The sequence below is a fragment of the Capra hircus genome, chromosome 24, assembly GCF_001704415.2.
Source record: "Capra hircus breed San Clemente chromosome 24, ASM170441v1, whole genome shotgun sequence".
NCBI lineage: Eukaryota > Metazoa > Chordata > Mammalia > Artiodactyla > Bovidae > Capra > Capra hircus.
The window spans coordinates 61,057,611-61,080,522 of NC_030831.1; the positions used below are offsets into that span (position 1 = coordinate 61,057,611).

The following is a 22,912-nucleotide window of genomic DNA, read 5'->3' on the forward strand; positions in this document are numbered from 1 at the left end:
AGGGGTCGCCAAGAGTCAGACCTGACTGAGCAACTGAACAACAGCAACCACAATACCCTCTCACTTGTACACGATGCATTTACCCACTTACTTATTTCTGTGCGTTAATATTACAAGTCACTCTACTATGAACACGTTCGCATATAAAGTGCGTACCTGTGCCTGCGCACCCAGCGGTGCCTGGCCCTTCTGTGGCCCCACGGACTGTGGCCCACCAACCTCCCTTGTAGCTCAGTTGGCAAAGAGCCTGCCTGCAATGCTGGAGACTCAGGTTCCCTCCCTGGGTTGGGAAGATCCTCTGGAGCAGGAAATGGCAACCCACTCCAGTATTCTTGCCTAGAGAATCCCAGGGACCGAGCAGCCTGGTGGGCTACAGTCCACGGGTCACAAGAGTCGGACACGACTTAGTGACTAAACCACCACACTTATAAAGGTTGTTTGTTTGTTTTTTAAGAAATTATTTCCTTAGGAACTGTTCCCAGCAACAGGTATAATAAGGCACTCCCTATCTGCAGGTTCTGCCTGCACAATTCAACCAACCCCCTCAATCAAAAACATTCAGAAAAAATAAATTCCAGAAAGTTCCAAAAAAGCAAAACTTGAATGTGCCATAGGCAGCCGTTTACGTAGAATTAATGTTGCACTGAGCTTCCCTCAGCTCAGTTGGTAAAATTGGTGCAGGAGACCCGGGTTTGATTCCTGGGTTGGGAAGATCCTCTGGGGAAGGAAATGGCAACCCACTCCAGTATTCTTGCCTGGAGAATTCCATGGACAGAGGAGCCTGGTGGGCTACAGTCTATGAGGTCACAAGAGTCAGACACAACTGAGCGACTAAGCGTCATAGCATGCAACATTGCGTTAGGTATTACAAGTAATTTCCAGTTGGCACAAATGGTAAAGAATCTGCCTGCAATGCAGGAAACCTGGGTTTGATCCCTAGGTCGGGACGATCCCCTGGAGAAAAGAATGGCAACCCAATCCCTGTATTCTTGCCTGGGAAATCCCATGGACAGAGGAGCCTGGTGGGCTACAGTCCAGGGGGTCACAAAGAGTCAGACATGACTGAGCAACTAACACTTTCACTTTCTTTTCAGAGGTGATTTAAGGTATACGAGAGGATATACATAAGTTATAGGCAAATAGTGTGCCATTTTATATAAGGGAATTGGGCATTCTGAGATTTTTAGTATCCGAGAGCATTCTGGAACCTGTCCTAAACGGGACAAAAAATATTAAGATTCTCAACACATATCGTCAAGTTGCTTTACAAAATGATTGTAGTAGTTTACACTCTCAAGCACCGCATTTGATGCCAATATTCCTGGCAACATAAGCTACTTAAAATCGTTACAGGCAAATAATCCCTTAAAAGAAGCTTGCCACACATCTAATGTCTACAGAAATGCCCTTTATTTCGCCTATGCCTTTGGAAGGTTTTAGCCGTTCACTGATGTGAAGAAGCACAAGCTGGAATCAAGAGTGCCAGGAGAAATATCAATAACCTCAGATATGCAGATGACACCACCCTTATGGCAGAAAGTGAAGAGGAACTAAAGAGCACCTTGCTGAAAGTGAAAGAGGAGAGTGAAAACATTGGCTTAAAGCTCAACATTCAGAAAACAAAGATTGTGGCATCTGGTCCCATCATTCCATGGCAAATAGATGGGGAAACAGTGGAAACAGTGGCTGACTTTATTTTTTGGGGCTCCAAAATCACTGCAGATGGTGATTGCAGCCATGAAATTAAAAGACGCTTGCTCCTTGGAAGGAAAGTTATGACCAACCTAGATAGCATATTAAAAAGCAGAGACATTACTTTGCCAGCAAAGATCCATCTAGTCAAGGCTATGGTTTTTCCAGTAGTCATGTATGGATGTGAGAGTTGGACTATAAAGAAAGCTGAGTGCCAAAGAATTGATGTTTTTGAACTGTGGTGTTGAAGAAGACTCTTGAGAGTCCCTTGGACTGCAAGGAGATCCAACCAGTCCATCCTAAAGGAGACCAATTCTGAATATTCATTGGAAGGACTAATGTTGAAGCTGAGACTCCAATACTTTGGCCACCTCATGCGAAGAGCTGAATCATTGGAAAAGACCCTGATTCTGGGAAAGATTGAGGGCAGGAGGAGAAGGGGACGACAGAGGATGAGATGGTTGGATGGCATCACCGACTCAATGGACATGAATTTGGGTGAACTTTGGGAGTTGGTGATGGACAGGGAGGCCTGGTGTGCTGCAGTTCATGGGCTCGCAAAGAGTCAGACACAACTGAGCAACTAAACTGAACTGAATGTGTCCGTATTTGAATTTAAAAATCAAGATTTAATCAATTTGTTTATGTTACAGAGAGACATAAAGTGGCAAATAAATTTGGTCCATATCCCATAGGATAGACAAGAATTACATACAGATATAACAGGGGGAGGGACTTCCCTCATGGTCCAGCAGCTAAGACTTGGAGTTCCCAGTGCAGGGGGCCCGGGGCTAATCCCTGGTCCAGGATGGAAATGAGACTCAGCAGGAAGACGCGGTGAGTCATTTCCCTCTGGAGCTGGTGTAATCTTATACTGAAGGATGGTGAGGCCTAGAGAAGTATTGTGAAATTGCTTTACAAAATGATTGTAGTAGTTTATACTCTCAAGCAACCTTGAGGAGGGCCTTCTAGACTGGGGAAACAGGATTTGCAAAGAAGGTTTGTCATAACAGGAAATGAGGAGACAGTTGGCTATAATTACCAAGTGATTTAAGCTATATTTGTACACTAAATCCTGACGTTCCATCCCTTGACTTGTATTCAAAGAAGTCAGTCCACGGAAGCACACCTGATTTTAAAGCTAGGAGAGACCTTAGCTCTGCCCAATGTCTTCCCTATTCTATCATTTTCAAAGGAGGAAGTGGAAAAGAGTGAAGGATTGGAAGGTTTATGTCCTAATTCCTAGGACAGTGCTCTTTCTACGGGGTCCTACACTCAGGCATACATACCAGATGAAAATCTGACAGAGACCAGGTTTATTTATTGCCTTATATTTACATGTTTAAACACACATATACACATGGCATTCTTACAGAGCCTGGGAAAATAACTGGGGGGAAGGGTCCCAAGTAGGAATGATTATATAGATGTGAAGCGGAGACTGTTTTGAAAAACTTTTAAGTTTAGTTTCATACCTGTATTAGAATATTTTGCGTGGAATGATTAAATGGTATAACTAACTATTGGAACTATTGATGTCTTACATACTTAAGTATCTTTAAAGAAAATCTAAAAATATATTCACCATACAAATTAAACTTTTCCTTTAACTCTTTTGGGCCATGCTGCCCAGCTTCTGCGATCTTTGTTCCCCAATCAGGGACTGAACCCGTACCCCCTAGAGTCCTAACCACTGGGCCACCAGGGAATTCCCTTCCTTGAAGTCTCAATAGAAGTTACTTTCTAAATTTTATGAGGAATGGAGTAAGTAATAAGATTGAGGGTGTAGCCCCAAGTAACTCACAATTTAACTGAGAAAATAAGATTTAGAGATGTATATCTACAAGCGCGAAAAACTATTTGATGTATTTTACTTATCTTCTATTACCTAATCAGTGTCTTAGAGAGAGTGGGTACTCCATAAATATTTGCTGAACAAATAAATAAGGAAGGAGAAAAGACCATTTCCAGGCGAGATGGCCATGGGCAAGCCCCTGAAAGAGTGCAGGTTTGCGCTTGGTCCTTGAGAGTGTTTAAGATTGAGAAGAATTAGGAGATAAGACGCTCCACAGACAGGAAGTGCGCCTGTTCTCGGCAGCTTTTTAGATGAGCGTGCTTCCTGAACACTAAAAACTAACATTCCATAGTAGATCAATGTGATATAACCAGGCATGTGAACATACAAATAGTGTAAAATCAACAGTATACCTCACCAAGAGGTAAGCTTTGGGCTCAGGAAAATAATGTATTTTAAAATATAGCACTGTCCTCAAAAAAACAGAAAAGAAACGAAAACACACCTTAAAACTTTTCCTCGATTAAATTGCTATGAACTAGAACAGTCTGTAATGGAAAATATACCATTTCCCGCACAGTCTACGGGATGGTAATGGTCAGTGATCACATAGTCGCAAAATACTGGAATGCTGACTCTCTCAGCATAAAAGCCACGTCAGTTCAGTTCTGTGTGACTGCACGGGGCAAACGTGTCACAAATATGCACAGATCAGATCGCTCGCTGCGCACGATACCTGTGCTCCAAATAACTCTTTGCGCCTTTTACCCAGGGAAAGAATTAGAGGTATTCTTCTAGGCCCTAGTTCCCAAAGTATAACGCGTTTCTTTCCTCTTTGAAGAATTTTAAACTCTAAGAAAAGACATGTACTGTTTATAGATCCAGGACACAGGTAAAGAGTTTTTGTTATAACATTTTTTCTCCACTGAAAGCGTTTATGCTATTTTGAGTGAAAGGGGGTTAATAGTTATTTAATCTAAATCCTGAAAGTTGTTTCTACATGTATGTAGATACATGGTAACACAGCGTAAAGGAGGTGGGGAGTGTTTCCAGTCTCTAAATGGTAAATGAATCTGCATGTTACAAGATAAATGAAACTTTATGTGAACCTGAGCAGTGGTAAGTCAACATATATGTAACAAGGTTTCTACATTCGGCACAATGGGGAAACATTAACTAAAGTAGATTGGCAAGTGAAGGGTGTAGATCGCACCCCTATAGAAGAACCAGGGGCGGGGGAGGGGTGCGGTGGTGAGACGGGGGCACGATTGCCAGGGTGACTCAGGGAGACGCGCTGCTAATCTTTTTCCCAAAAGTCAACATTGAAATTGGACAAAACTGTCAAAAAACAACCATCTCAATACTCCCTAAATACAAAAAGCTGGGACAAGTTTATCTGAGACAAGTACTGAATTTCAGTAAGATCAGTGAGGCCTGTGGCGGTGTAGTGGGGGCTCCCCGACCACCCCTGTCCTCGGCTACAGTCCTACTCAGTCCTACTCAGGCCGAGGATGGGACGAGAGGCAGCTGCCTGCACAGGGCAGTATCCAGCAACGCAGAGGAACGATGAGACAGTAGGGCCAAGCGGGGTTTATCCAGAGAACACCAGACTGGTTCAAGATCTCAATGTCATTTAATATGATGCCCCAGACAATAGCATCAAGTACATAAAACACACAACCATCTCAACAGACCCAGAAAAAGCACAGGACAAAATCCAATACCTATTCACGATGAAACAAAGAAACAAACAAACAAAACGCCAGCTCTCAGCAAACAAGGACTGGAAAGGAACTTCTGCAATCTGTCAGGCGCCTCTGTGAAAAGGGCGCAGCTAACTTCATACTCAGGGGTGAAAGTCTGAATTTTTTCCCCACTTAAGTGGGAATAAGGTAAGGATGTCTACCTCACCACTTCTATTCAACATGGTACTAGAAATTCTAGCCAGCGCAAACAGGGAGGAAAAAAAGGCATATGGATCAGAAAGGAAATATAGAGCTCGTCTTTATTCAGATCCGTGATTGTGATGTATTCTGCTTCTAAAAATGCACGTGCACACCAGTGCTAGAATGAACGAGTCCGGAAGGTGCAGATACAAGACCAACACACGGAAACCAATCTTCTCTCCATATGTCAGCAATGAACAATTCAGAAACAAAATTAGGAAGTCAGCATAGTCTTAAGTGAAAAATGCACCCCAGAACCACAGTGTGTGATATATAAGCCCTGAACAAATATGCACACATGTGTTTGTGCATACTCAAATCCACACAATCAAGGGAAAGTATTGGGAATATATTGTGTAATAGTCACCTATAAGCTTATTTAGTGTTTAATAATACTATTTAGTGTTTATTAATTTAGTGTTCTAATTTTAGTCCAATTTATTTTATTAATCAAAAATTGAACAGTGAACATGTGTGGCTGTTATAGTCAGGGAACACATGGTAAATTATTCATTGTTTAAACGGTGTTGTTCGGTCACCGAGGCGTGTCTGACTCTGCGACCCCATGGACTGCAGCGCACCGGGCCTCCCTATCCCTCACCATCTCCTGGCGTTTGCCCAAGCTCGTGTCCATTGCGTCAGTGATGCCATCCAGCCGTCTTATCCTCTGGTGCCCTCTTCTTCTGCCCTCAATCTTTCCCAGCATCAGGGACTTTTCCAGCGAGTCGTCTGTTCATATTAGATGACCAAAATACTGGAGCCTCAGCTTTAGCATCAGTCCTTCCAGTGAATATTCAGGGTTGATCTCCCTTAAGATTGACTGGTTTGTTCTCCTTGCTGTCCAAGGGAGTTTCAGGAGTCTTCTCCCGTACCACAGTTCAAAGGCATCGATTCTTTGGCGTCCTGCCTTCTCTACGGTCCAGCTCTCACAACCAAACATGACCACTGGGAAGACCATAGCCTCGACTATACGGACCTTTGTCAGCAGAGTCACGTCTCTGCTTCTCAGCACGCTGTCTAGGTTTGCCATCGCTTTCCTGCCAAGGAGCAATCGTCTGCTGATTGCATGGCTGCGGTCACCGTCCGCAGTGGATTTGGAAACCAAGAAGAGGAGAGCTGTCACTGCTTGCAACTTTCCCCTTCTATTTGCCATGCGGTAGTGGAGACGGATGCCATGACCCCAGTGTCCCTTAATATTCAGTCTTAAGCCAGCCTTTTCGTTCTTCTCCACCCTCATCGAGAGGCTCTTCAGTTCCTCTTCTCTTACAATGGTTGAGACGCTGCTGAGTGGCCAGTCAGGGTCTGAATCCTGTCTCAGTCGCCTTCTAACACGAGACCTTGAGAAAACAGCTCAACCTTCTAGTCTCAACTTCCTCATCTATGGCATATATCTGAAGCATGTTATGGAGATTAATAGAGACTTTGTATAAAGTGGTTAATAGAGAAGTACGGTGTGTGTCCAGTCACTAAGTCGTGTCTGACTCTTCGCGACCCTATGAACTGTAGCCCGCCAGGCTCCTCCATCCACGGGGATTTTCCAGGCAAGAATACTGGAGTGAGTTGCCATTTCCTTCTCCTGGGGATCTTCCCAAACAAAGAATCACTCCTGTGTCCCTTGCCTCAGAAGGCGGAATCTTTACCACTGATCCAGCAGGGAAGAAGCCCCAGCAGAACAGCACGTGATTCAATATGTTCAGTTCAATAAATGGTCTTCATCACTGTTGCTGTAGCTCTGCTTAGACAGACTTGCAACACTTTGCTGTCGGGACATGGTCTTTTTCTCCTGGCTATTATTTCTTTGCTCTGCCTGATTTTTTCAAGTAATTATTAATATGATAGGGAACATACTGGCCAATAGAATTAGGTGCAGTTGGAGATAACCGTGGTAAGCTTCACATTACTGCAGCAGCTCTGTGTTTGACTCATTCCAGCCTTAAAGTCACTGCTCAGGCTCACAGGAGGATGTGCTAGAAGTGAGCTCTGATGCAAATGCTGCCAGAGCGTCCCAGGGAGGGATCAGAGCTAGACCCGTAGTGTGGTCTCCTTTCTTGCCACTGGCCTGTTACAGCTGGTGAGGACTTGCAGCCAGAGGGCTAGTCGTGCAGCAGAAAGGGTGCCAGGCAGGGATGTTGACAGCCTGATGGTGTGTCTCTGAATCTTAATGGAGCTCCCTGCAGTCACTTCCTCCAATATGGCTGACTCCCTGAGCCACCAGTTGCAGCCCAAGGCTCTTCAGAGGTTAGAAGTCAGGGAACAGGAATATAGTCAAATATTTCTATCATTTCTAATCCTTCTATTATTATCACCCAAAGTGGATAAAACTGAAATGGTTCTGTAGGCTATCCACATTTAAGTAGCAATGATAGCATACACCATAAGCTTGCTAATCTTACACAAGCACGGTTAGATCTGAGAAAGTGATCACGAATATTTTACAGAAAAAGCTTACGTTTGTATAAAATAAAACTGTTCTTATGCCTTTTTAAATAGTGAGATATGAGACTTATGATGGAAAAAACCTTTAAAGTTGTAAATGTTGATGGAACATTTAAAATACAAATTACATTCAAAAAATTTTTTAGACTTGAGGTTTAAGTGCAAAATAAATATTTTGGAATATTTCGAGTAAGACTATAAAACCAGTGTTCTGATGTACAGATATGCTCTGAGGTAAATATGGCAAGGATACTGTTTAATTTAGGTTATATTTGCTTAACTAGTATCCACATAGTTTCATCATAATCAGTTGGAAAATTGCAAAATAAAACAAATATTTTTCTACATTGTAAACAAAATGGTTGTTTTTAACTGAGTAGTATTGAAATGAACTCTTGAGAGTCCCTTGGACTGCAAGATCAAACCAGTCAATCCAACAGGAAATGAACCCTGAATATCTGTTGGAAGGACTGATGCTGAAGCTGAAGCTCCAATACTTTGAACATGTGAAGGGAAGAGCCGACTCCTTGGAAGGGATCGTGATGCAGGAAAGATTGAAGGTAGGAGGAGAAGAGGATGACAGGGGACCAGATGGTTAGATAGCATCACTGATTCAATGGATGAATTGGAGCAAAGCTCTGAGAGACAGGGAAGGACAGGTGAGCCTGGTGTGCTGCAGTCCAGGGGTCACAGAGTCAGATGCGACTCAGCAGCTGAACAATAACAACACAAAATGAACTAAAGAAATGTATCATTTAACAAAATTTAAACTTAATTTTTGTTTCTAAAGTAAATTTTTTAATGTTATATAAAAGGGTAAGAATGGCAGGGTGTTCAAGTCACCATATCTAGGCCAGGATCCAAGAAATCGATTGTATTTGTTTGCTTACCATTGATAAGGTTCAGGGGAGTGCCCCCTTTAACCAGGCTTACAAGGCGCTGGTAAACCAGATTGTCGCTCTGTCCACAGAGTTAATGTGGGGTACTCCTTTCTTGGCAGCGAGTTCTGTATCTCCATTCTCCAGGGTATCTTGTTCCCAGCACTGAATCGACGGGAGACCAAATTGTTAATCAAAATCAGCTTGCGAAAGTCGATTATCAGAATTGCAGTGAGAGAACCGCTTGGTCTCAGAGACTTTTTGTGAGGATGGGGGAAAAGCCCAGAGAACTAGGTCTTCTCCAGGACAGAGTCTCTTTCTATTGATGGAAAAGTCATCTCTACTGGATACGATGGCTACTGATATTCAAAGTTTTGCACCAGCTTTAACAAATACATGTGCTAAGTACTAAGTCTCTTCAGTTGTGTCTGACTCTTTGAGACCCTATGGACTGCAGCCCGCCAGGCTCTTCTGGCCATGGGATTTTCTAGGCAAGAGCACTGGAGTGGATTGCCATTTCCTTCTCTAGGGGATCTTCCCAATCCAAGGATCGAACCCTGGCCTCTTCTGTCTCCTGCACTGACAGGCAGATTCTTCATCACTGCCGCCACCTGGGAAGCCCATTCCCCCTGTTTTGAGATTACGAGCAGTCCTCTTAAATCATGTTCGAAAGAAGGCAGATAATACAACATAATTAACTTAATAATAATTAAGATTAATCATAATACACTCCACACCAAAAGCCGTCCTCCTCGTGCTTCCTCCTGACCCCATGTAGTTCAGTTCCAGTGTGATTGCTTTGCACTCTTCTTCAGGAATATTTGTCTGAGGACGACCTTGCTTGTCTTTGGCTGTGCCCCAGGTTTCCTTCAGAACACACTGATAGGCTGACTCTGAGGACACCTCACGACTCTGCAAGCCATTTTGAGTTGATTCTAACCAGTTTCACTCTCCAGTTTTTTGAAAGATCAACCTACTGAGGTAACAAGTTCAGAAAAACCATTCTCTGTTGAGTTTCTGTGTTCCTTTTACAAATCTTATTATTCTATTTTAGGTATAGTTTTAAAGGGACTTTAATGTTTTGTCCCATTGACAAAACCAGTTAATTAGGCAGCTTTAAGTGTGCTGAACTCCATCCATAAGCTAAGCACATTGTTTTGTTTAATCATCCTATGGATGTATACCTGCAACTGCTGTCTTTTCTTCCTAATAAAGTAGGTGAAATTTTACAACGTTCGCCTACATACCCATCACCCAGGTTTGTCTGTTGTTGGTATTTTGTCACATTCACTTCCTTTTTCTATTTACAATTAAAAAAATTAAGTTGTAGATATGATGGCATTTCCACCTTCAGTACTTTGCATGAGCCAACTGAAAACAGTTTTCTATACAATTAAAATGTCATTATCTCATCCCAGAAAGTTAGCATTGATACAGTAACCGTCTCTAATAAGAAGTCCATATTCAAATGTATCTAATTATTCCCAGAATGTCTTTTAGAGTTTTTTATTTTTTAAAATCATGATCCAATCATAGATCATGACTTGCATTTGGTTGTTAAGTCTGTCTAGTTTTCTTTAGGACACAGCAGTGCCCTACCTGTGTTTGCTTCCATGACGTTGATATTTTGGGTGATTCAGGCCAGTGTCTTCTATGAACAGTGAGTGTTAGTCATTCAGTCAAGTCAGACTCTGCAACCCTCTAGACTGAAGCCCACCAGGCTCCTCTGTCCGGAATTCTCCAGCCAAGAATACTGCAGTGAGTAGCCATTCCCTTCTCCAGGGGGTCTTCCTGACCTAGGGATTGAACCCAGGTCGAACCCCAGTTTTCTGCATTGCAGGCAGATTCTTTGCCATCTGAGTCACCAGGGAAGCCCGGTGGTGTCTATAATGTCCCCCAGTCCAGATTTTGTCTCATTTCCCTGTGATTAGATTCAGTGTAGACATTTTGGGAAGAATACTGCAAATAGTGTGTACTTTCAATGACACCCATGACATGGGGAGCAATGTTAGAGTGTCTCATTATTGGTGATGCTAATTGTGACCTCAAGGTTAAGGTGGCATCCATCAGATTTATCAGTGGAAACGTACCGTTCCTCCCTTTTAACTAAGTGTTATTTTGAGGAACTGTGAATGTTTTGCTTCCTAACAACTTTGCACCTAGTGGTGCAAATGCCTGGCTCAATTATTGCTTTCGGTGGATTGCAAAACAATACTGTCCATCTAGGGCTTCCTGGTGGCTCAATAGTAAAGAACCCATCTGCCAATGCAGGAGACATGAATTCAATCCCTGGATCAGGAGGATTCCCTGGAGAATGAAACGGCAACCCACTCCAGTATTCTTGCCTGGGAAATCCCATGGACAGAGGAGCTTTGTGGGCTCACCAATAATATGATGTCACCCTATAAAAAGTCATAAATTCAGCAAATTCTATTCTAGAGAAAACTGCTGGAACAGAGGTTATTTTTCTCCCTAGCAAGTCAACCTTCCAGGAATTCAGTTCTACCTTTCCACAGATCCCTAGAAGGCAATGTTTTGTTTTTTCTTTTTTGGTGGGGTTGGGAGAGGGACTTCCCTCATAGCTCAGTTGGTAAAGAATCCGCCTGCAACGCAAGAGACCCCGGTTCGATTCCTGGGCCGTGAAGACCCACTGGAGAAGGGATAGGCTACCTACTCCAGTATGCTTAGGCTTCCCTTGTGGCTCAGCTGGTGAAGAATACATCTGTAATGTGAGAGACCTGGGATTGATCCCTGGGTTGGGAAGATCCCCTGGAGAAGGGAAAAGCTACCCACTCCAGTATTCTGGCCTGGAGAATCCCATGGACTACAGTCCTGATCAGAAAGAGGTGGACACAACTGAGTGACTCTCACTTGACTTCACTGGGGGAGGGACAGCCCTTGCCTTTTTGAGCGATTGGGCAAAGGGTCTATTTGCCAGGTTACCAAAGAACCACACGAGTGCCTCAGGTCGTCCAGTTCCTTAATTTCTAACACAAATCAGCAGCCTGAGGATTTTCCAAACCAAGCCACTTTAGAATCAAATTTATGTCTGGACAGGCCCCAAAGATGGTTGGATTTCAGGGTTTCTTCATGTACAAGTGGGAAAACTTAGGCCACCTGGTCGATCTAAGGTCCTAAGAAGCTGACAAGTGGAACTGTAATTCCAGGGAGAGTCCGAATTCTACCCAATGCTGGTCTTCCAGAAAAGGTATCATACACCCTGTGTTGGGCATGGACTTCCAGCTGTCACAGCATCAACAATGAGGATTTCTTTTTATCTCAAATCTGTCATATTGGGTATTTTTAATAAACCTCATCAAAAACTTATCCTTTTAAATATGCACTCATTTTTTCCCTTAAGTCAAATGTCAATGATTTACCCATGTTGCTTGCAAGACCTATAGACCAGCTTAACTGTTATCTCTGCTGCTGCTGCTAAGTCGCTTCAGTCGCGTCCAACTCTGTGCGACCCCATAGACAGCAGCCCACCAGGCTCCCCCGTCCCTGGGATTCTCCAGGCAAGAACACTGGAGTGGGTTGCCATTTCCTTCTCCAATGCATGAAAGTGAAAAGTGAAAGTGAAGTTGCTCAGTCGTGTCTGACTCTCTGCAACCCCATGGACTGCAGCCTACCAGGCTCCTCTGTCCAAGGAATTTTCCAGGCAAGAGTACTGGAGTGGGGTGCCATTGCCTTCTCCAAACTGTCATCTCTAAACACAATTTAATATTTAATCTCGTAAAATAAATGCATGATGTTTCCCTTCTTTCCAACAGCCCTAGGGTTCTTTTGGGTTCTGAAGAAGCTGCATCCACTTCTCTGGTTCCAGGATTGATCAGGAACAGACATGTAACCTAAGCCAGTTCAGTTAGAAGAACTCTCAGAACGAGCCTGGCAATGTTGGGACGCCAATATTTTCTCTTTCCTGCTAGAGATGAAAGGGGTTCAGGTGACCACAGGAGCTGTGAGTGGTTACTTTTGGTTCCTGGAGCATTATCCATTCATTGTTTACTCAACAAACATTTAGTACCCCTATAGAAAACTGAATACAATATAGTCACTGACGTTAAGGTACTTACACTGTAAGGGAGGAAACAGGAAGGTACAAAGGAGGGGGCAAAGCAGCTAGACTTCACAGCACCTGAGAGAGAGCACACGGATTCTTGGCATGGATCAAGTTAGCTGTTGCAAGATACCATCTGAGGTAGAAGTGGCTGTAACTAGGCATTCTTTATGTGGGGTTGATATCTTATCAGTCTGCCTTGAACCATCCAGTTAACTGTGGTTTTAGTGAAATTTCTTGCAATAAGCCAATTGCAAAAGCATTGCAAAGTTTCCTCAATCTTCAACCACTGGTTGGTGTCTTAATCCAAAGTATAACCTTAACTAGAAACCAGTTTTCTGGGTACATATAAATATTTGGACAATAATGTCAGTAACATCATCTTTCATTATTAACGAGGCAAATAAATCAGAGTATTGTTTTTCTTTTGGCTGAGTAGTGGCATGTGGGATCTTAGTTCCCCAAACAGGGATTGAACCCATGCCTGATGCAGTAGAAGCTCAGTGTCTTAAACACTGGACCACCACAGAAGTCCCAAAACAAAGTATATTGAATATTCATTAAATATCATCTAGGGACAAGACAAAATAGCACTTTATGTCCTTAAAGATGTCTTTTACAGGATATATTCCTCTGAAAGATCTGGATACAAACACATAACCACTATTACCACAGTAATATTATTTGACCCATCTAAATGATTATATAGGGAATATATATATATATATATAAAATTAAATATAAAACTCTAGAGAATCTAGAGCAAGTGTTCCCAGTAGGTAGGCCCTGGTGGGAGGAATACATTCCCAGGATGTCATATTAGAATTATCTGGATAGTTTGTTTTTCCAATAAATACACCTACACCTCATCCTGGGATTTCCATCTGGGCTCCTCCCTGTTGTAATACATCACTCTATATTTTTTTAATAAACTACTTCATTATTTTTTAAAACTTTATGTTTGGCTGTGCTGGGTCTTCGTTGCTGTGCCTGAGCCCTCTCTAGTTGCACCGGCAGGGGTTACTCTGTAGTTGAGATACGTGCGCTTCTCACTGCGGGGGAGGGGTGCTTCGCTTGCTACAGAGCACGGGCTAAGTGCATGGGCTCAGTAGTTTCGACTGGACTGCTTAGTTGCTGCGCCCCGTATGTGGGGTCTTCCTAGACCAGGGGTTGAATCTGTGTCCCCTGCATTGACAGGTGGATTCTTAACCACTGGACCCCCAGGGGAGTCCCTAGTACATCACTCTTCACTGAACATGTATTCCCACTATAGGGTGGAAAAAAACCACTGCGGCCCCGTCTAATGAGCGGCGGTATGGGGAGAGCGAGCTCCGAAACAATGTACTGGGGCGTAAGCAGCCAACTGTCCAGCCAATGGATGATAACCAGAATCATTAAAGCACAGTGCGTGTCGCCGCATTTTCTAATATGGGCTAAAGACGGAAGAACAAAAGTAATCATTACTGATTGTAAATCTGAACTCAGACCCAAATTTATGGATCAAGTATTACGGAGAGTTCATACCAAATGGCTTCTTGTTGCCAAGGAAAATGTAAAGACCATATGCCTGGATCACATGTAAAAATCATCTCCAAGGATCTAGACAAGTGACTCACTATGGACCTGTATATATCTAGCAAGGTTACTATTGGTTGCCTAAAGTATGTCACCATAAGCTTCACAAATAAGACAGAAAATTCCAAGACACTTGAAGTTGACAGCAAAGGGGCAAGGATTGTAATAATAAATATTCCTGCAAAGTTTTCTCCTGATCATTTTAGATGACACCTAAAGAACACAAGGAAATAGCAAAGTACAGGAAGAATGGCTTTTATATATTTGACATAATCTCAAGTGTGTTGATGACTGAGCGACTTCACTTTCATTTTTTACTTTCATGCATTGGAGAAGGAAATGGCAACCTACTCCAGTGTTCTTGCCTGGAGAATCCCAGGGACGGGGGAGCCTGGTGGGCTGCCGTCTATGGGGTTGCAGAGTCGGACACGACTGAAGCGACTTAGCAGCAGTAGCAGCAACTGTGTTGAAAACAACTGTTTCCCCATTTTATCGCTGAAGCTGATTCAGGCTTCAGTTCAACCTTTTATTGAATTATAAATTAGCTTCTTAGGGCATAAAATTGTAAAGTAAAGAGGGCTCAGCATATGCTCTACCAACAGATGTTCAAATATTTTCAGGAAGAGTTTCGGAAAAAGTGATTCTTTTTTTTAACATCCTGCCACTACACAGCTGCAGTAGGACTTTCTAATTTAAAACCTGAAGGTTTTTTTTTTTAGTCCCACCTTTAAAAAATTAACCTTCAAAAGATCCAGCTGGGTGTTAAATTATAGACTTTTAAAATTTTTTTAAAGCAACAGTGAGAGGGACAAAGGTCTTCCAACGTTAAAAACGTAACAAAAACTTAAAAAAAAAAAGTTCCTCAAATCACAGAGAATTCGCAGGGGCACAGGAATTCAAAATTCTAGCGTAAGGCACAGAAACGTCATGTAGCTAATAGGACAGGCCCCCGAAGATGGTGGCTCCGCGGGGCTTTGGTAACTGTCGCGGCAATAATTCCCGAAGACCGTTACAGACCGTTGGCCCCGGGGCCGCGGGGCTGCCCGCGTCGGGAGGGCCCTGCGCCCGGGGCCGCCCTCCTCGTGGGCGCCCGCCCGCGGCGCAGACCGGACACGCGGCTGCGGAGCCGCGGCGGCAGGGCCCGCGAGCTGACCTCCTGACACCCGCGGAGGTCGGGCCGGCGCGCCCCCTCCGGAGGGAGCCCGGCTCCAGGACGCGTCCCGCGCGGCCGAGACGGGAGCCGGGCGGCGCCAGGGGCGGCGGCCCGACCGGGGCGGCAGCACGGCGTCGGGAGTCAGAAACCGCGCCGGAGCCCGGAGAAGGTGCGGCCCCCTGACGGCCCCCGCGCCGTGGGCCGAGAGCGCCTCTCGCACGCGGGCAGCCCCGCGCGGTAGCTCCTCGCCCGGCCCGGAGCCCGGCTCACCGCCAGACGCCGGGACCGCGCGGCAGCCGCAGGCAAGGAAGGCGGCCGCAGGGCGGTTGGGCGTGGCCTCCCGGAGGGGGCGTGCCCCGGGGGCGGGGAGACTCGCGCAACCAGCCGTTCGGGCTGCTGATTGGCTGAGGTGCCTGCGCGGAGCCCGCAAGCGTCTCCGCCCGCCCGGCCGCTCCTCCTCTTGTCGCCACCGCCCCGTCCCCACCGGCTTGCGAGGGGACCGCTCAGGCGCCGCCGGCCTGGCCCTGCGCGGAAGACCAGAGAGAGGGAGGCAGACGGACGGAGGACACGCTCGCTAGCTCGCTCCCGACCGCGCCCGGGCTCCCAGAGGCGGTGCGGAGCCCGGGAGGGAGGAGCCGCTGCGGGCACGCCCCGCCCCCCGGCCGGGGAAGACACCGCCCGCGGCCGCCCGCGCCGGCTGAGACCCGCCCCCGGCCCGGCCCGGCCCCGGCGGCATGGAGGGGCCCTGCTCCTGACGGCCGCCCGCCGCCGCTGCCGCGGCCCCCGCCCCGCCCCCGGCCCCGCCCTCCTGCCCCCGCTCGCATGTCCGCGCCGCCGTAGCCGAGGATGCTGAGGATGAAGCTGCCGCTGAAGCCGACGCACCCCGCGGAGCCGCCGCCCGAGGCTGAGGAGCCAGAGGCAGACGCGCGGCCGGGCGCGAAGGCGCCTCCGCGCCGCCGCCGCGACTGCCGCCCCCCGCCGCCGCCGCCGCCGCCGCCGCCGCCACCGCCTTTAGGCGCGCCGCGGGGCCCCCCGCTGCCGCCGCCGCCGCCGCCGTCTCGGGGGCTCGGGCCGCCTGTTGCTGGCGGGGCGGCGGCGGGGGTGGGCATGCCGGGCGGTGGCGCGGGGCCCGCGGCGGCGGCCCTGCGCGAGCAGGAGCGGGTATACGAGTGGTTCGGGATGGTGCTGGGCTCGGCGCAGCGTCTGGAGTTCATGTGCGGGCTGCTGGACCTGTGCAACCCGCTGGAGCTGCGCTTCCTCGGCTCGTGCCTGGAGGACCTGGCGCGCAAGGACTACCACTACCTGCGGGACTCGGAGGCCAAGGCCAACGGTCTCTCGGACCCGGGCCCACTGGCCGATTTCCGAGAGCCCGCCGTGCGCTCGCGCCTCATCGTCTACCTGGCGCTGCTGGGCTCGGAGAACCGCGAGGCCGCCGGCCGCCTGCACCGCCTCCTGCCCCAGGTGGACGCGGTGCTCCGGAGCCTGCGCGCGGCCCGGGGCGAGGGCTCGCGGGGCGGCGCGGAGAACGAGCGCGGCGAGGAGGACGGCGGCGGCGAGGAGGAGGACGCCGAGAAGGACGGCTCCGGCCCGGAAGGCGGTGGCGCCGCGCCCCGGCCGGGCGGCGGGCTCGGGCTCAGGGCCCAGGAGGAACTGCTGCTGCTGTTCACCATGGCCTCGCTGCACCCGGCCTTCTCCTTCCACCAGCGCGTCACCCTGAGGGAGCACCTGGAGAGGCTCCGCGCCGCGCTCCGCGGGGGCGCCGAGGACGTAGAGGCGGCGCCGGGCCACTTGGCCGGCGCCCGGGCCCAGGTAAGGCGCGCCGGCCTCCCCGCGCCCGCGCGCCGGTCCCCGCGGCCTCCGCGCCCGGCCCCCGGACGTCCCCCGGCCCGGCCGACCCTGACCCCGGCGCCGGGACTGATGTGCGTCCGGCCGGGCCGCTCAGCCCCACTCCCCTCACACACATACACACACACGAGCACCCGCCATAACAGAATGCTCTGGAAGTCTCGTCCCGCCGGGGTTGCCCCGGAAGCCCGGCGCTCAGCCCGGCCCTCGGACGCGGGCTCTCGGGACCTTTCGGCCCCGACACTTCGTCGGGGCTGCGGAGCCCGGGCCGGCCGCCGCCCCGCCGCCTGGCGCTCCGCCCGCGCGTCCCGAGGCCCCGCTCGCCCCCCGGGGGAGGCGGCCCCAGGCCCGCTCCGCGGTGGCCTGAGGTACAGCGGGTCGTGGCTCTTTAGGCTCCTGCTCTGAGCTTGATGTTCTCAGAAAAAGTCAGAGGTGCGAAGTGACTCGAATCAGTTAGGTCGTCGGGCAGGTTGTCTGGGTAGGGAAACGTCCCCTCGGGCGGTTCTGGTGCCCTTCACCCCCGGCTAGTCCGGCTTCTAACGGGTTTGAGTCGTGTCTACACGTTTGGGTCCGGGGATGTTTGTGGGGCCTTTACTGGAAGCATAAATGGTTTCTAAAAAGTTACTGAAAGCCAAAATGTAGTAGATAAGACTAAAAGTAAGTCCCTTGTCGCAAACATGAGATAAAATTTTATAAGGCCACGAAAGCAATTTAATAATCTAGGCCCAATATAAAGCCCTTGAGTGTGACCATTTAATGGAGCGAATAGCTTTCATTTAAAGACTGTACAGTAAGTTTATTTTCGTGGTTCACGATTATTTAAAAAGTATTTATTTGGATGCCATGTTTTTCAGTTTAGGAGATCTCCAGGATGATATATTGGAAAGCGAGATTTTTTTCACTCCTTGCTTGAAAGTTCTTTTCAGCTTATACATCTGCTGTCATTCAGACTAAAACTGGGCATTATATCTCTGCAATGGCTGTGTGGACTCAATACCCATAGACTCAAAGGAACCTGGGAGCTGGAAAGGATTTAGTGATAATCTAGGCTGAGCCCCTCCTTTTAAAAAGGAGGCTTCAGTGAAGTGACTAACCCACTTTAGGACATACTTTATCAAACTGGGACGTAGTAATGCTGGTATCCAGAATTTTGGCGAGCATGAAATATTACAGTGTCTATTTACATAGCATGCAACTGTGTATACTGCACTCTTCAGCCTACTTAATAATTCCAAAGAAATCCTTTGTGCCCATCAAGTTTAAAGAAGCAAGCCTGAACTCCAAAGCAGTAAGTACTTACATATCTTAACCCCCCCCAAATCCCTGTATATATTGTAAAGATAACTTTAGCGTGTAGATATGAAAATGTCTCATAGTGGAGCAGTTTATATTATTCCATTCTTATCATTCCAACAAGGGTAGCCGACTTCTGGTTTTAACTGCAGTGTTTTCTCCTCTTTTAAATTTTGCTTATAATGCGAGTGTTGTAAGGGGACGAGGTAAGGGGAGAGATGCGTTCAGAGCACAGCAGTGAAATCTTTATGTTGACCGCGGCGTGTGGCCTTTTCTGGCCACCAGTGAGTGCCGGGAAGAGTGGACAGTGAGGCTGGGCACGCTGCCGCGAGTTTGAACGCATCGTCCCTTCTCGGACGGTGCCTGTGTCGTGGCCGTCCGCGGGAGCGGGGGTGGATGACGGGGCACACGCCTGCAGGCGACACTGAACGCCGTTTGTGGACGTCGGTGGCCTGTTTCCTCTCCGGTGGTTGAGGGTTGCCGTGACAGATCACCCCGTCTTACTCGGCTGTTGCTGCCCCGCACTTGGCTCGTCAGCGGGACTCCGAGCCCCTCAGCCGTGGCCGCTTCTGGCCCTGAGGACGTGCCCGCGGGTCTTCCTGCTGCCAGGCTGCCCCGAGAGGCGGCTCGCGGGGGTCTCCACACTTCAGCCCCGCCGCTCGCGGAGTTGGCCGCGGTTGCGTGAGGAGGGAGGGCCCACCCCGGAGTCCGCAGGGAGGCGCCGGGGCTCGCGCCGGAGGGCCGCGCGGGCACGCGCCGCGGACAACCGGCGGCGGGGGGGCGGGCGGGGGGCGTCCGCGGGGCCCCGCCCTCCCCCGCCCTGCAAGATGGCGGCCGCGCGCCGCCCACGTGACGGGCGCTGGCCCCGCCCACGTGACGGGCGCTGGCCCCGCCCCCGGAGCTGCGCTGCCCCGCCTTGCGGGGGCGCGGGGGGTTCCCTTTGGGGTCCGCTGGGCGAGGTGGGGACCGGGGTCGCCCGAGAGCCGTGGGGAGGGTTTGCTCTGGGGCTGGCAGAGGCGGGTATCGTGGCAGCCTTCTTTTGCCCGGAAGTAACCTTTTAGGCCGATCTTTGTAACTTTTTAATTGCCCAGGAATAATTCTATTTCTCTACTTTCTTAAATGTCATCCATACTATCAATAAATGGATGACGTAGAACTAATTTTCTTTTGATTTTCTCTTAGAGCATGCTAGCCCAGAATAGTGTTCCTGGCTCTTTTAGGACTTGTATCCAATTCATAATATGCTGCAGTTTCTCGTTAAAATTTTAAAAACTAAAGACATTTATCGGTAGAACTTGTATTTCAGTGCAAATTTTAATTCTGGTCGTATGCTTTCAAGCTGACCCAGTCTCAGCAACTGTTGGTTTAGTGGCATAAGGTGGTCACGATGTCGATAAAAGTGACAAGTCCACAAACACTACTAGAGCTTACTACTAAATAGGTCATTTTAGAATAATGGAGATTTAACAAATATATTTTTACTTTTAAAAGAGGCATTTCTAGAGTTTTCCTACAGGATTTGGATGTTTTCAGAGTAAATGTTACACAGGATTACAACTTAAATGTTGGCCTTGCTTTTAGGAGACTTGTGGGTGAAGTTCATGTTCGTCACAGCTGCAGTGAATTGCCAATCACTGGCATAAAATTAAACAACTAGCAGTAGTGAAAATTACTAACAGTGTCCTAGGAAATTTGTGTGATTGATGCATGTCAGTGTTAATGAAATGTAGTACTGCATGTATAGCATAGCTGAAAAAAACTGTTATTAAAATGGGCCCTTTAGTATTAGGAACACAGGGTATAAATGGTGTGTTAGCAATAGCAGCAAAAAATGAATGTGTTTTTAAATTACATACTTAATGATTAAGTTTTTGTTTTCTGGCTGTGCTGGGTTTTCATTGAGGTGCAGGCTTTCTGTAGTAGCAGTGAGCAGGGCCTGCTCTAGTTGTGGTGCATGGCCTTCTCACTGTGGCGTCTCTCTTGTGGCAGAGCACACGCTCTGGGCTCGAGGGCTCAGTAGTTGTGGCACACAGGCTTAGTTGCTCCACTGCATGTGGGATCTTCCTGGATCACGGATGGAACCCATGTCCCCTGAGTTGGCAGTCAGATACTACCAGGGAAGTCCATGATCAAGTATTTTAAAAAGATACTAGTCTTGTTGCTGTTTCATTGAAAGAATGAAAGACAGCCCCTATCTTTGTTTCCTATCTTTGCATACTTACTAAAGACCCTCTGTTTATGAAAATGGATCCTCTAGTTCTGGAGGTTTAGCCCCCAGTTAGTGACACAAAGATGAAAAGAGCTAAAATTACCATGAAAGAGGAAAGTGAAAAAGTTGGTTTAAAGCTCAGCATTCAGAAAACGAAGATCATGGCATCTGGTCCCACCACTTCATGGGAAATATATGGGGAAACAGTGTCAGACTTTATTTTTGGGGCTGCAGGTGGTGATTGCAGCCATGAAAGTAAAAGACGCTTACTCCTTGGATGGAAAGTTATGACCAACCTAGATAGCATATTCAAAAGCAGAGACATTACTTTGCCAACAAAGGTCTGTCTAGTCAAGGCTTTGATTTTTCTAGTGGTCATGTATGGCTGTGAGAGTTGGACTGTGAAGAAACCTGACTGCCAAAGAATTGATGCTTTTGAACTGTGGTATTGGAGAAGACTCTTGAGAGTCCCTTGGACTGCAAGGAGATCCAACCAGTCCATTCTAAAGGAGATCAGTCCTGAGTGTTCATTGGAAGGACTGATGCTGAAGCTGAAACTCCAATATTTTGGCCACCTCATGTGAAGAATTGACTCATTGGAAAAGACGCTGATGCTAGGAGGGATTGGGGGCAGGAGGAGAAGGGGATGACAGAGGATGAGATGGCTGGATGGCATCACTGACTCGATGGACATGAGTTTGAGTGAACTCTGGGAGTTGGTGATGGACAGGGAGGCCTGGCGTGCTGTGATTCATGGGGTTGCAAAGAGTCGGACACGACTGAGCAACTGAACTGAATAGTCGTTAGTGGTTAACGTTGTTGGTATGGCCTTGTTTCTCTGGAGATTGTTTTTAGTATCTTCAAAAGTTAATTGTTTGGCAAATAGTGTTAATGTTTGAATTAAAGATAGAAACTGAACATTTATGTTATATGTTATAGCAGATAGCATTTAGTGTTATTTGAACTCACATACGAAAATAAGTGACTATGTGTCCTTTAAAAAAGATCAGTGAAGATACTTAAAAGGAAAACTTGGCAAAATTGTTACTTTTTCATAGCATAGGTTAATTAGATATATTGTTCTTGACAAAACAAGTACCTCAACTAGTTTTAATAATACAGATAACATACTGGTGGTGTTAGGACCCAAAAAAGAAAACTCTTTTGGAAAGAGTGCTCTTTTGGAAATAAGTGCTCCTGTCCTGGATAATGAGGATGTGTCTGTGGCAGTCAGAATCCTAGTGAGAGCCCTGAACTGAAGTGAGACCAGGGAGGTTCGTGTCCAGATGTCAGCTGTTGGTGGATTAGGCCCTAAAAAGATGCTTTCCAAAAATGACATTTGAAAAGAACAACAACACTGTTCACAGTAATAAAACCTTTATTTAATTTGTTGTCCACTGCTGGGAGCTTTTACAGTGACTTGGGTCCCTGGAGCAGTGGGCACTGTCTGAGAAGGCCTTTTTCACTCCTGTCGGAGGGATAATAATGGTACTTATGTTATTTTGCAAGGATTAAATGAATGAGTACTTGTACATGATTTTCAATAAGTGTTAGCAGTTATTAATGGAAGTGAAACTTTCTTTGGACAGTGCTGAAGAGAAGTGAGTGTAGCGTCTAGAAACTGAGAGTAGGGAGTAGAGCGAGTCATGACTTTTACAGGAAACTTTAGGTTGTTTTGGCTGCATTGAGAAATAAAAGCAGTTCAGCTAATAAATGCCTCCTGGGAGAGGCTTTTAGAATATCATAGTTAAGCAGTAATTACTTTCATAGCAAATGGCAGCTATTGGGTATCCTCCCCAGTTACTTAATTTTTCTCAGCGGTGGTTTTCTGAGGCAAGACTAATTCAGGAAAATCTCACTCACACTGTAGGTCAATATACCATTAGTTCAGTTCAGTCACTCAGTTGTGGCCAACTCTTTGCGACCCCATGAACCGCAGTATGCCCCTGTCCATCACCAACTCCCAGAGTTCACTCAAACTCATGTCCATCGAGTCGGTGATGCCATCCAGCCATCTCATCCTCTGTCAT

At 47.3% G+C, this 22,912-nt stretch overlaps 1 protein-coding gene across 1 annotated transcript in view; it reads left to right on the plus strand.

Annotated features, from left to right (window-relative positions):
• The window catches only part of ZCCHC2 (zinc finger CCHC-type containing 2), a 56,704-nt gene continuing 50,169 nt past the window's right edge, over window positions 16,378-22,912 (plus strand). The window contains exon 1 of the mRNA XM_018039367.1: window positions 16,378-17,344. Within this exon, the coding sequence (XP_017894856.1) occupies window positions 16,382-17,344 (963 nt within the window). The 5' untranslated portion in view covers window positions 16,378-16,381. The remainder of the gene's footprint in view (window positions 17,345-22,912) is intronic.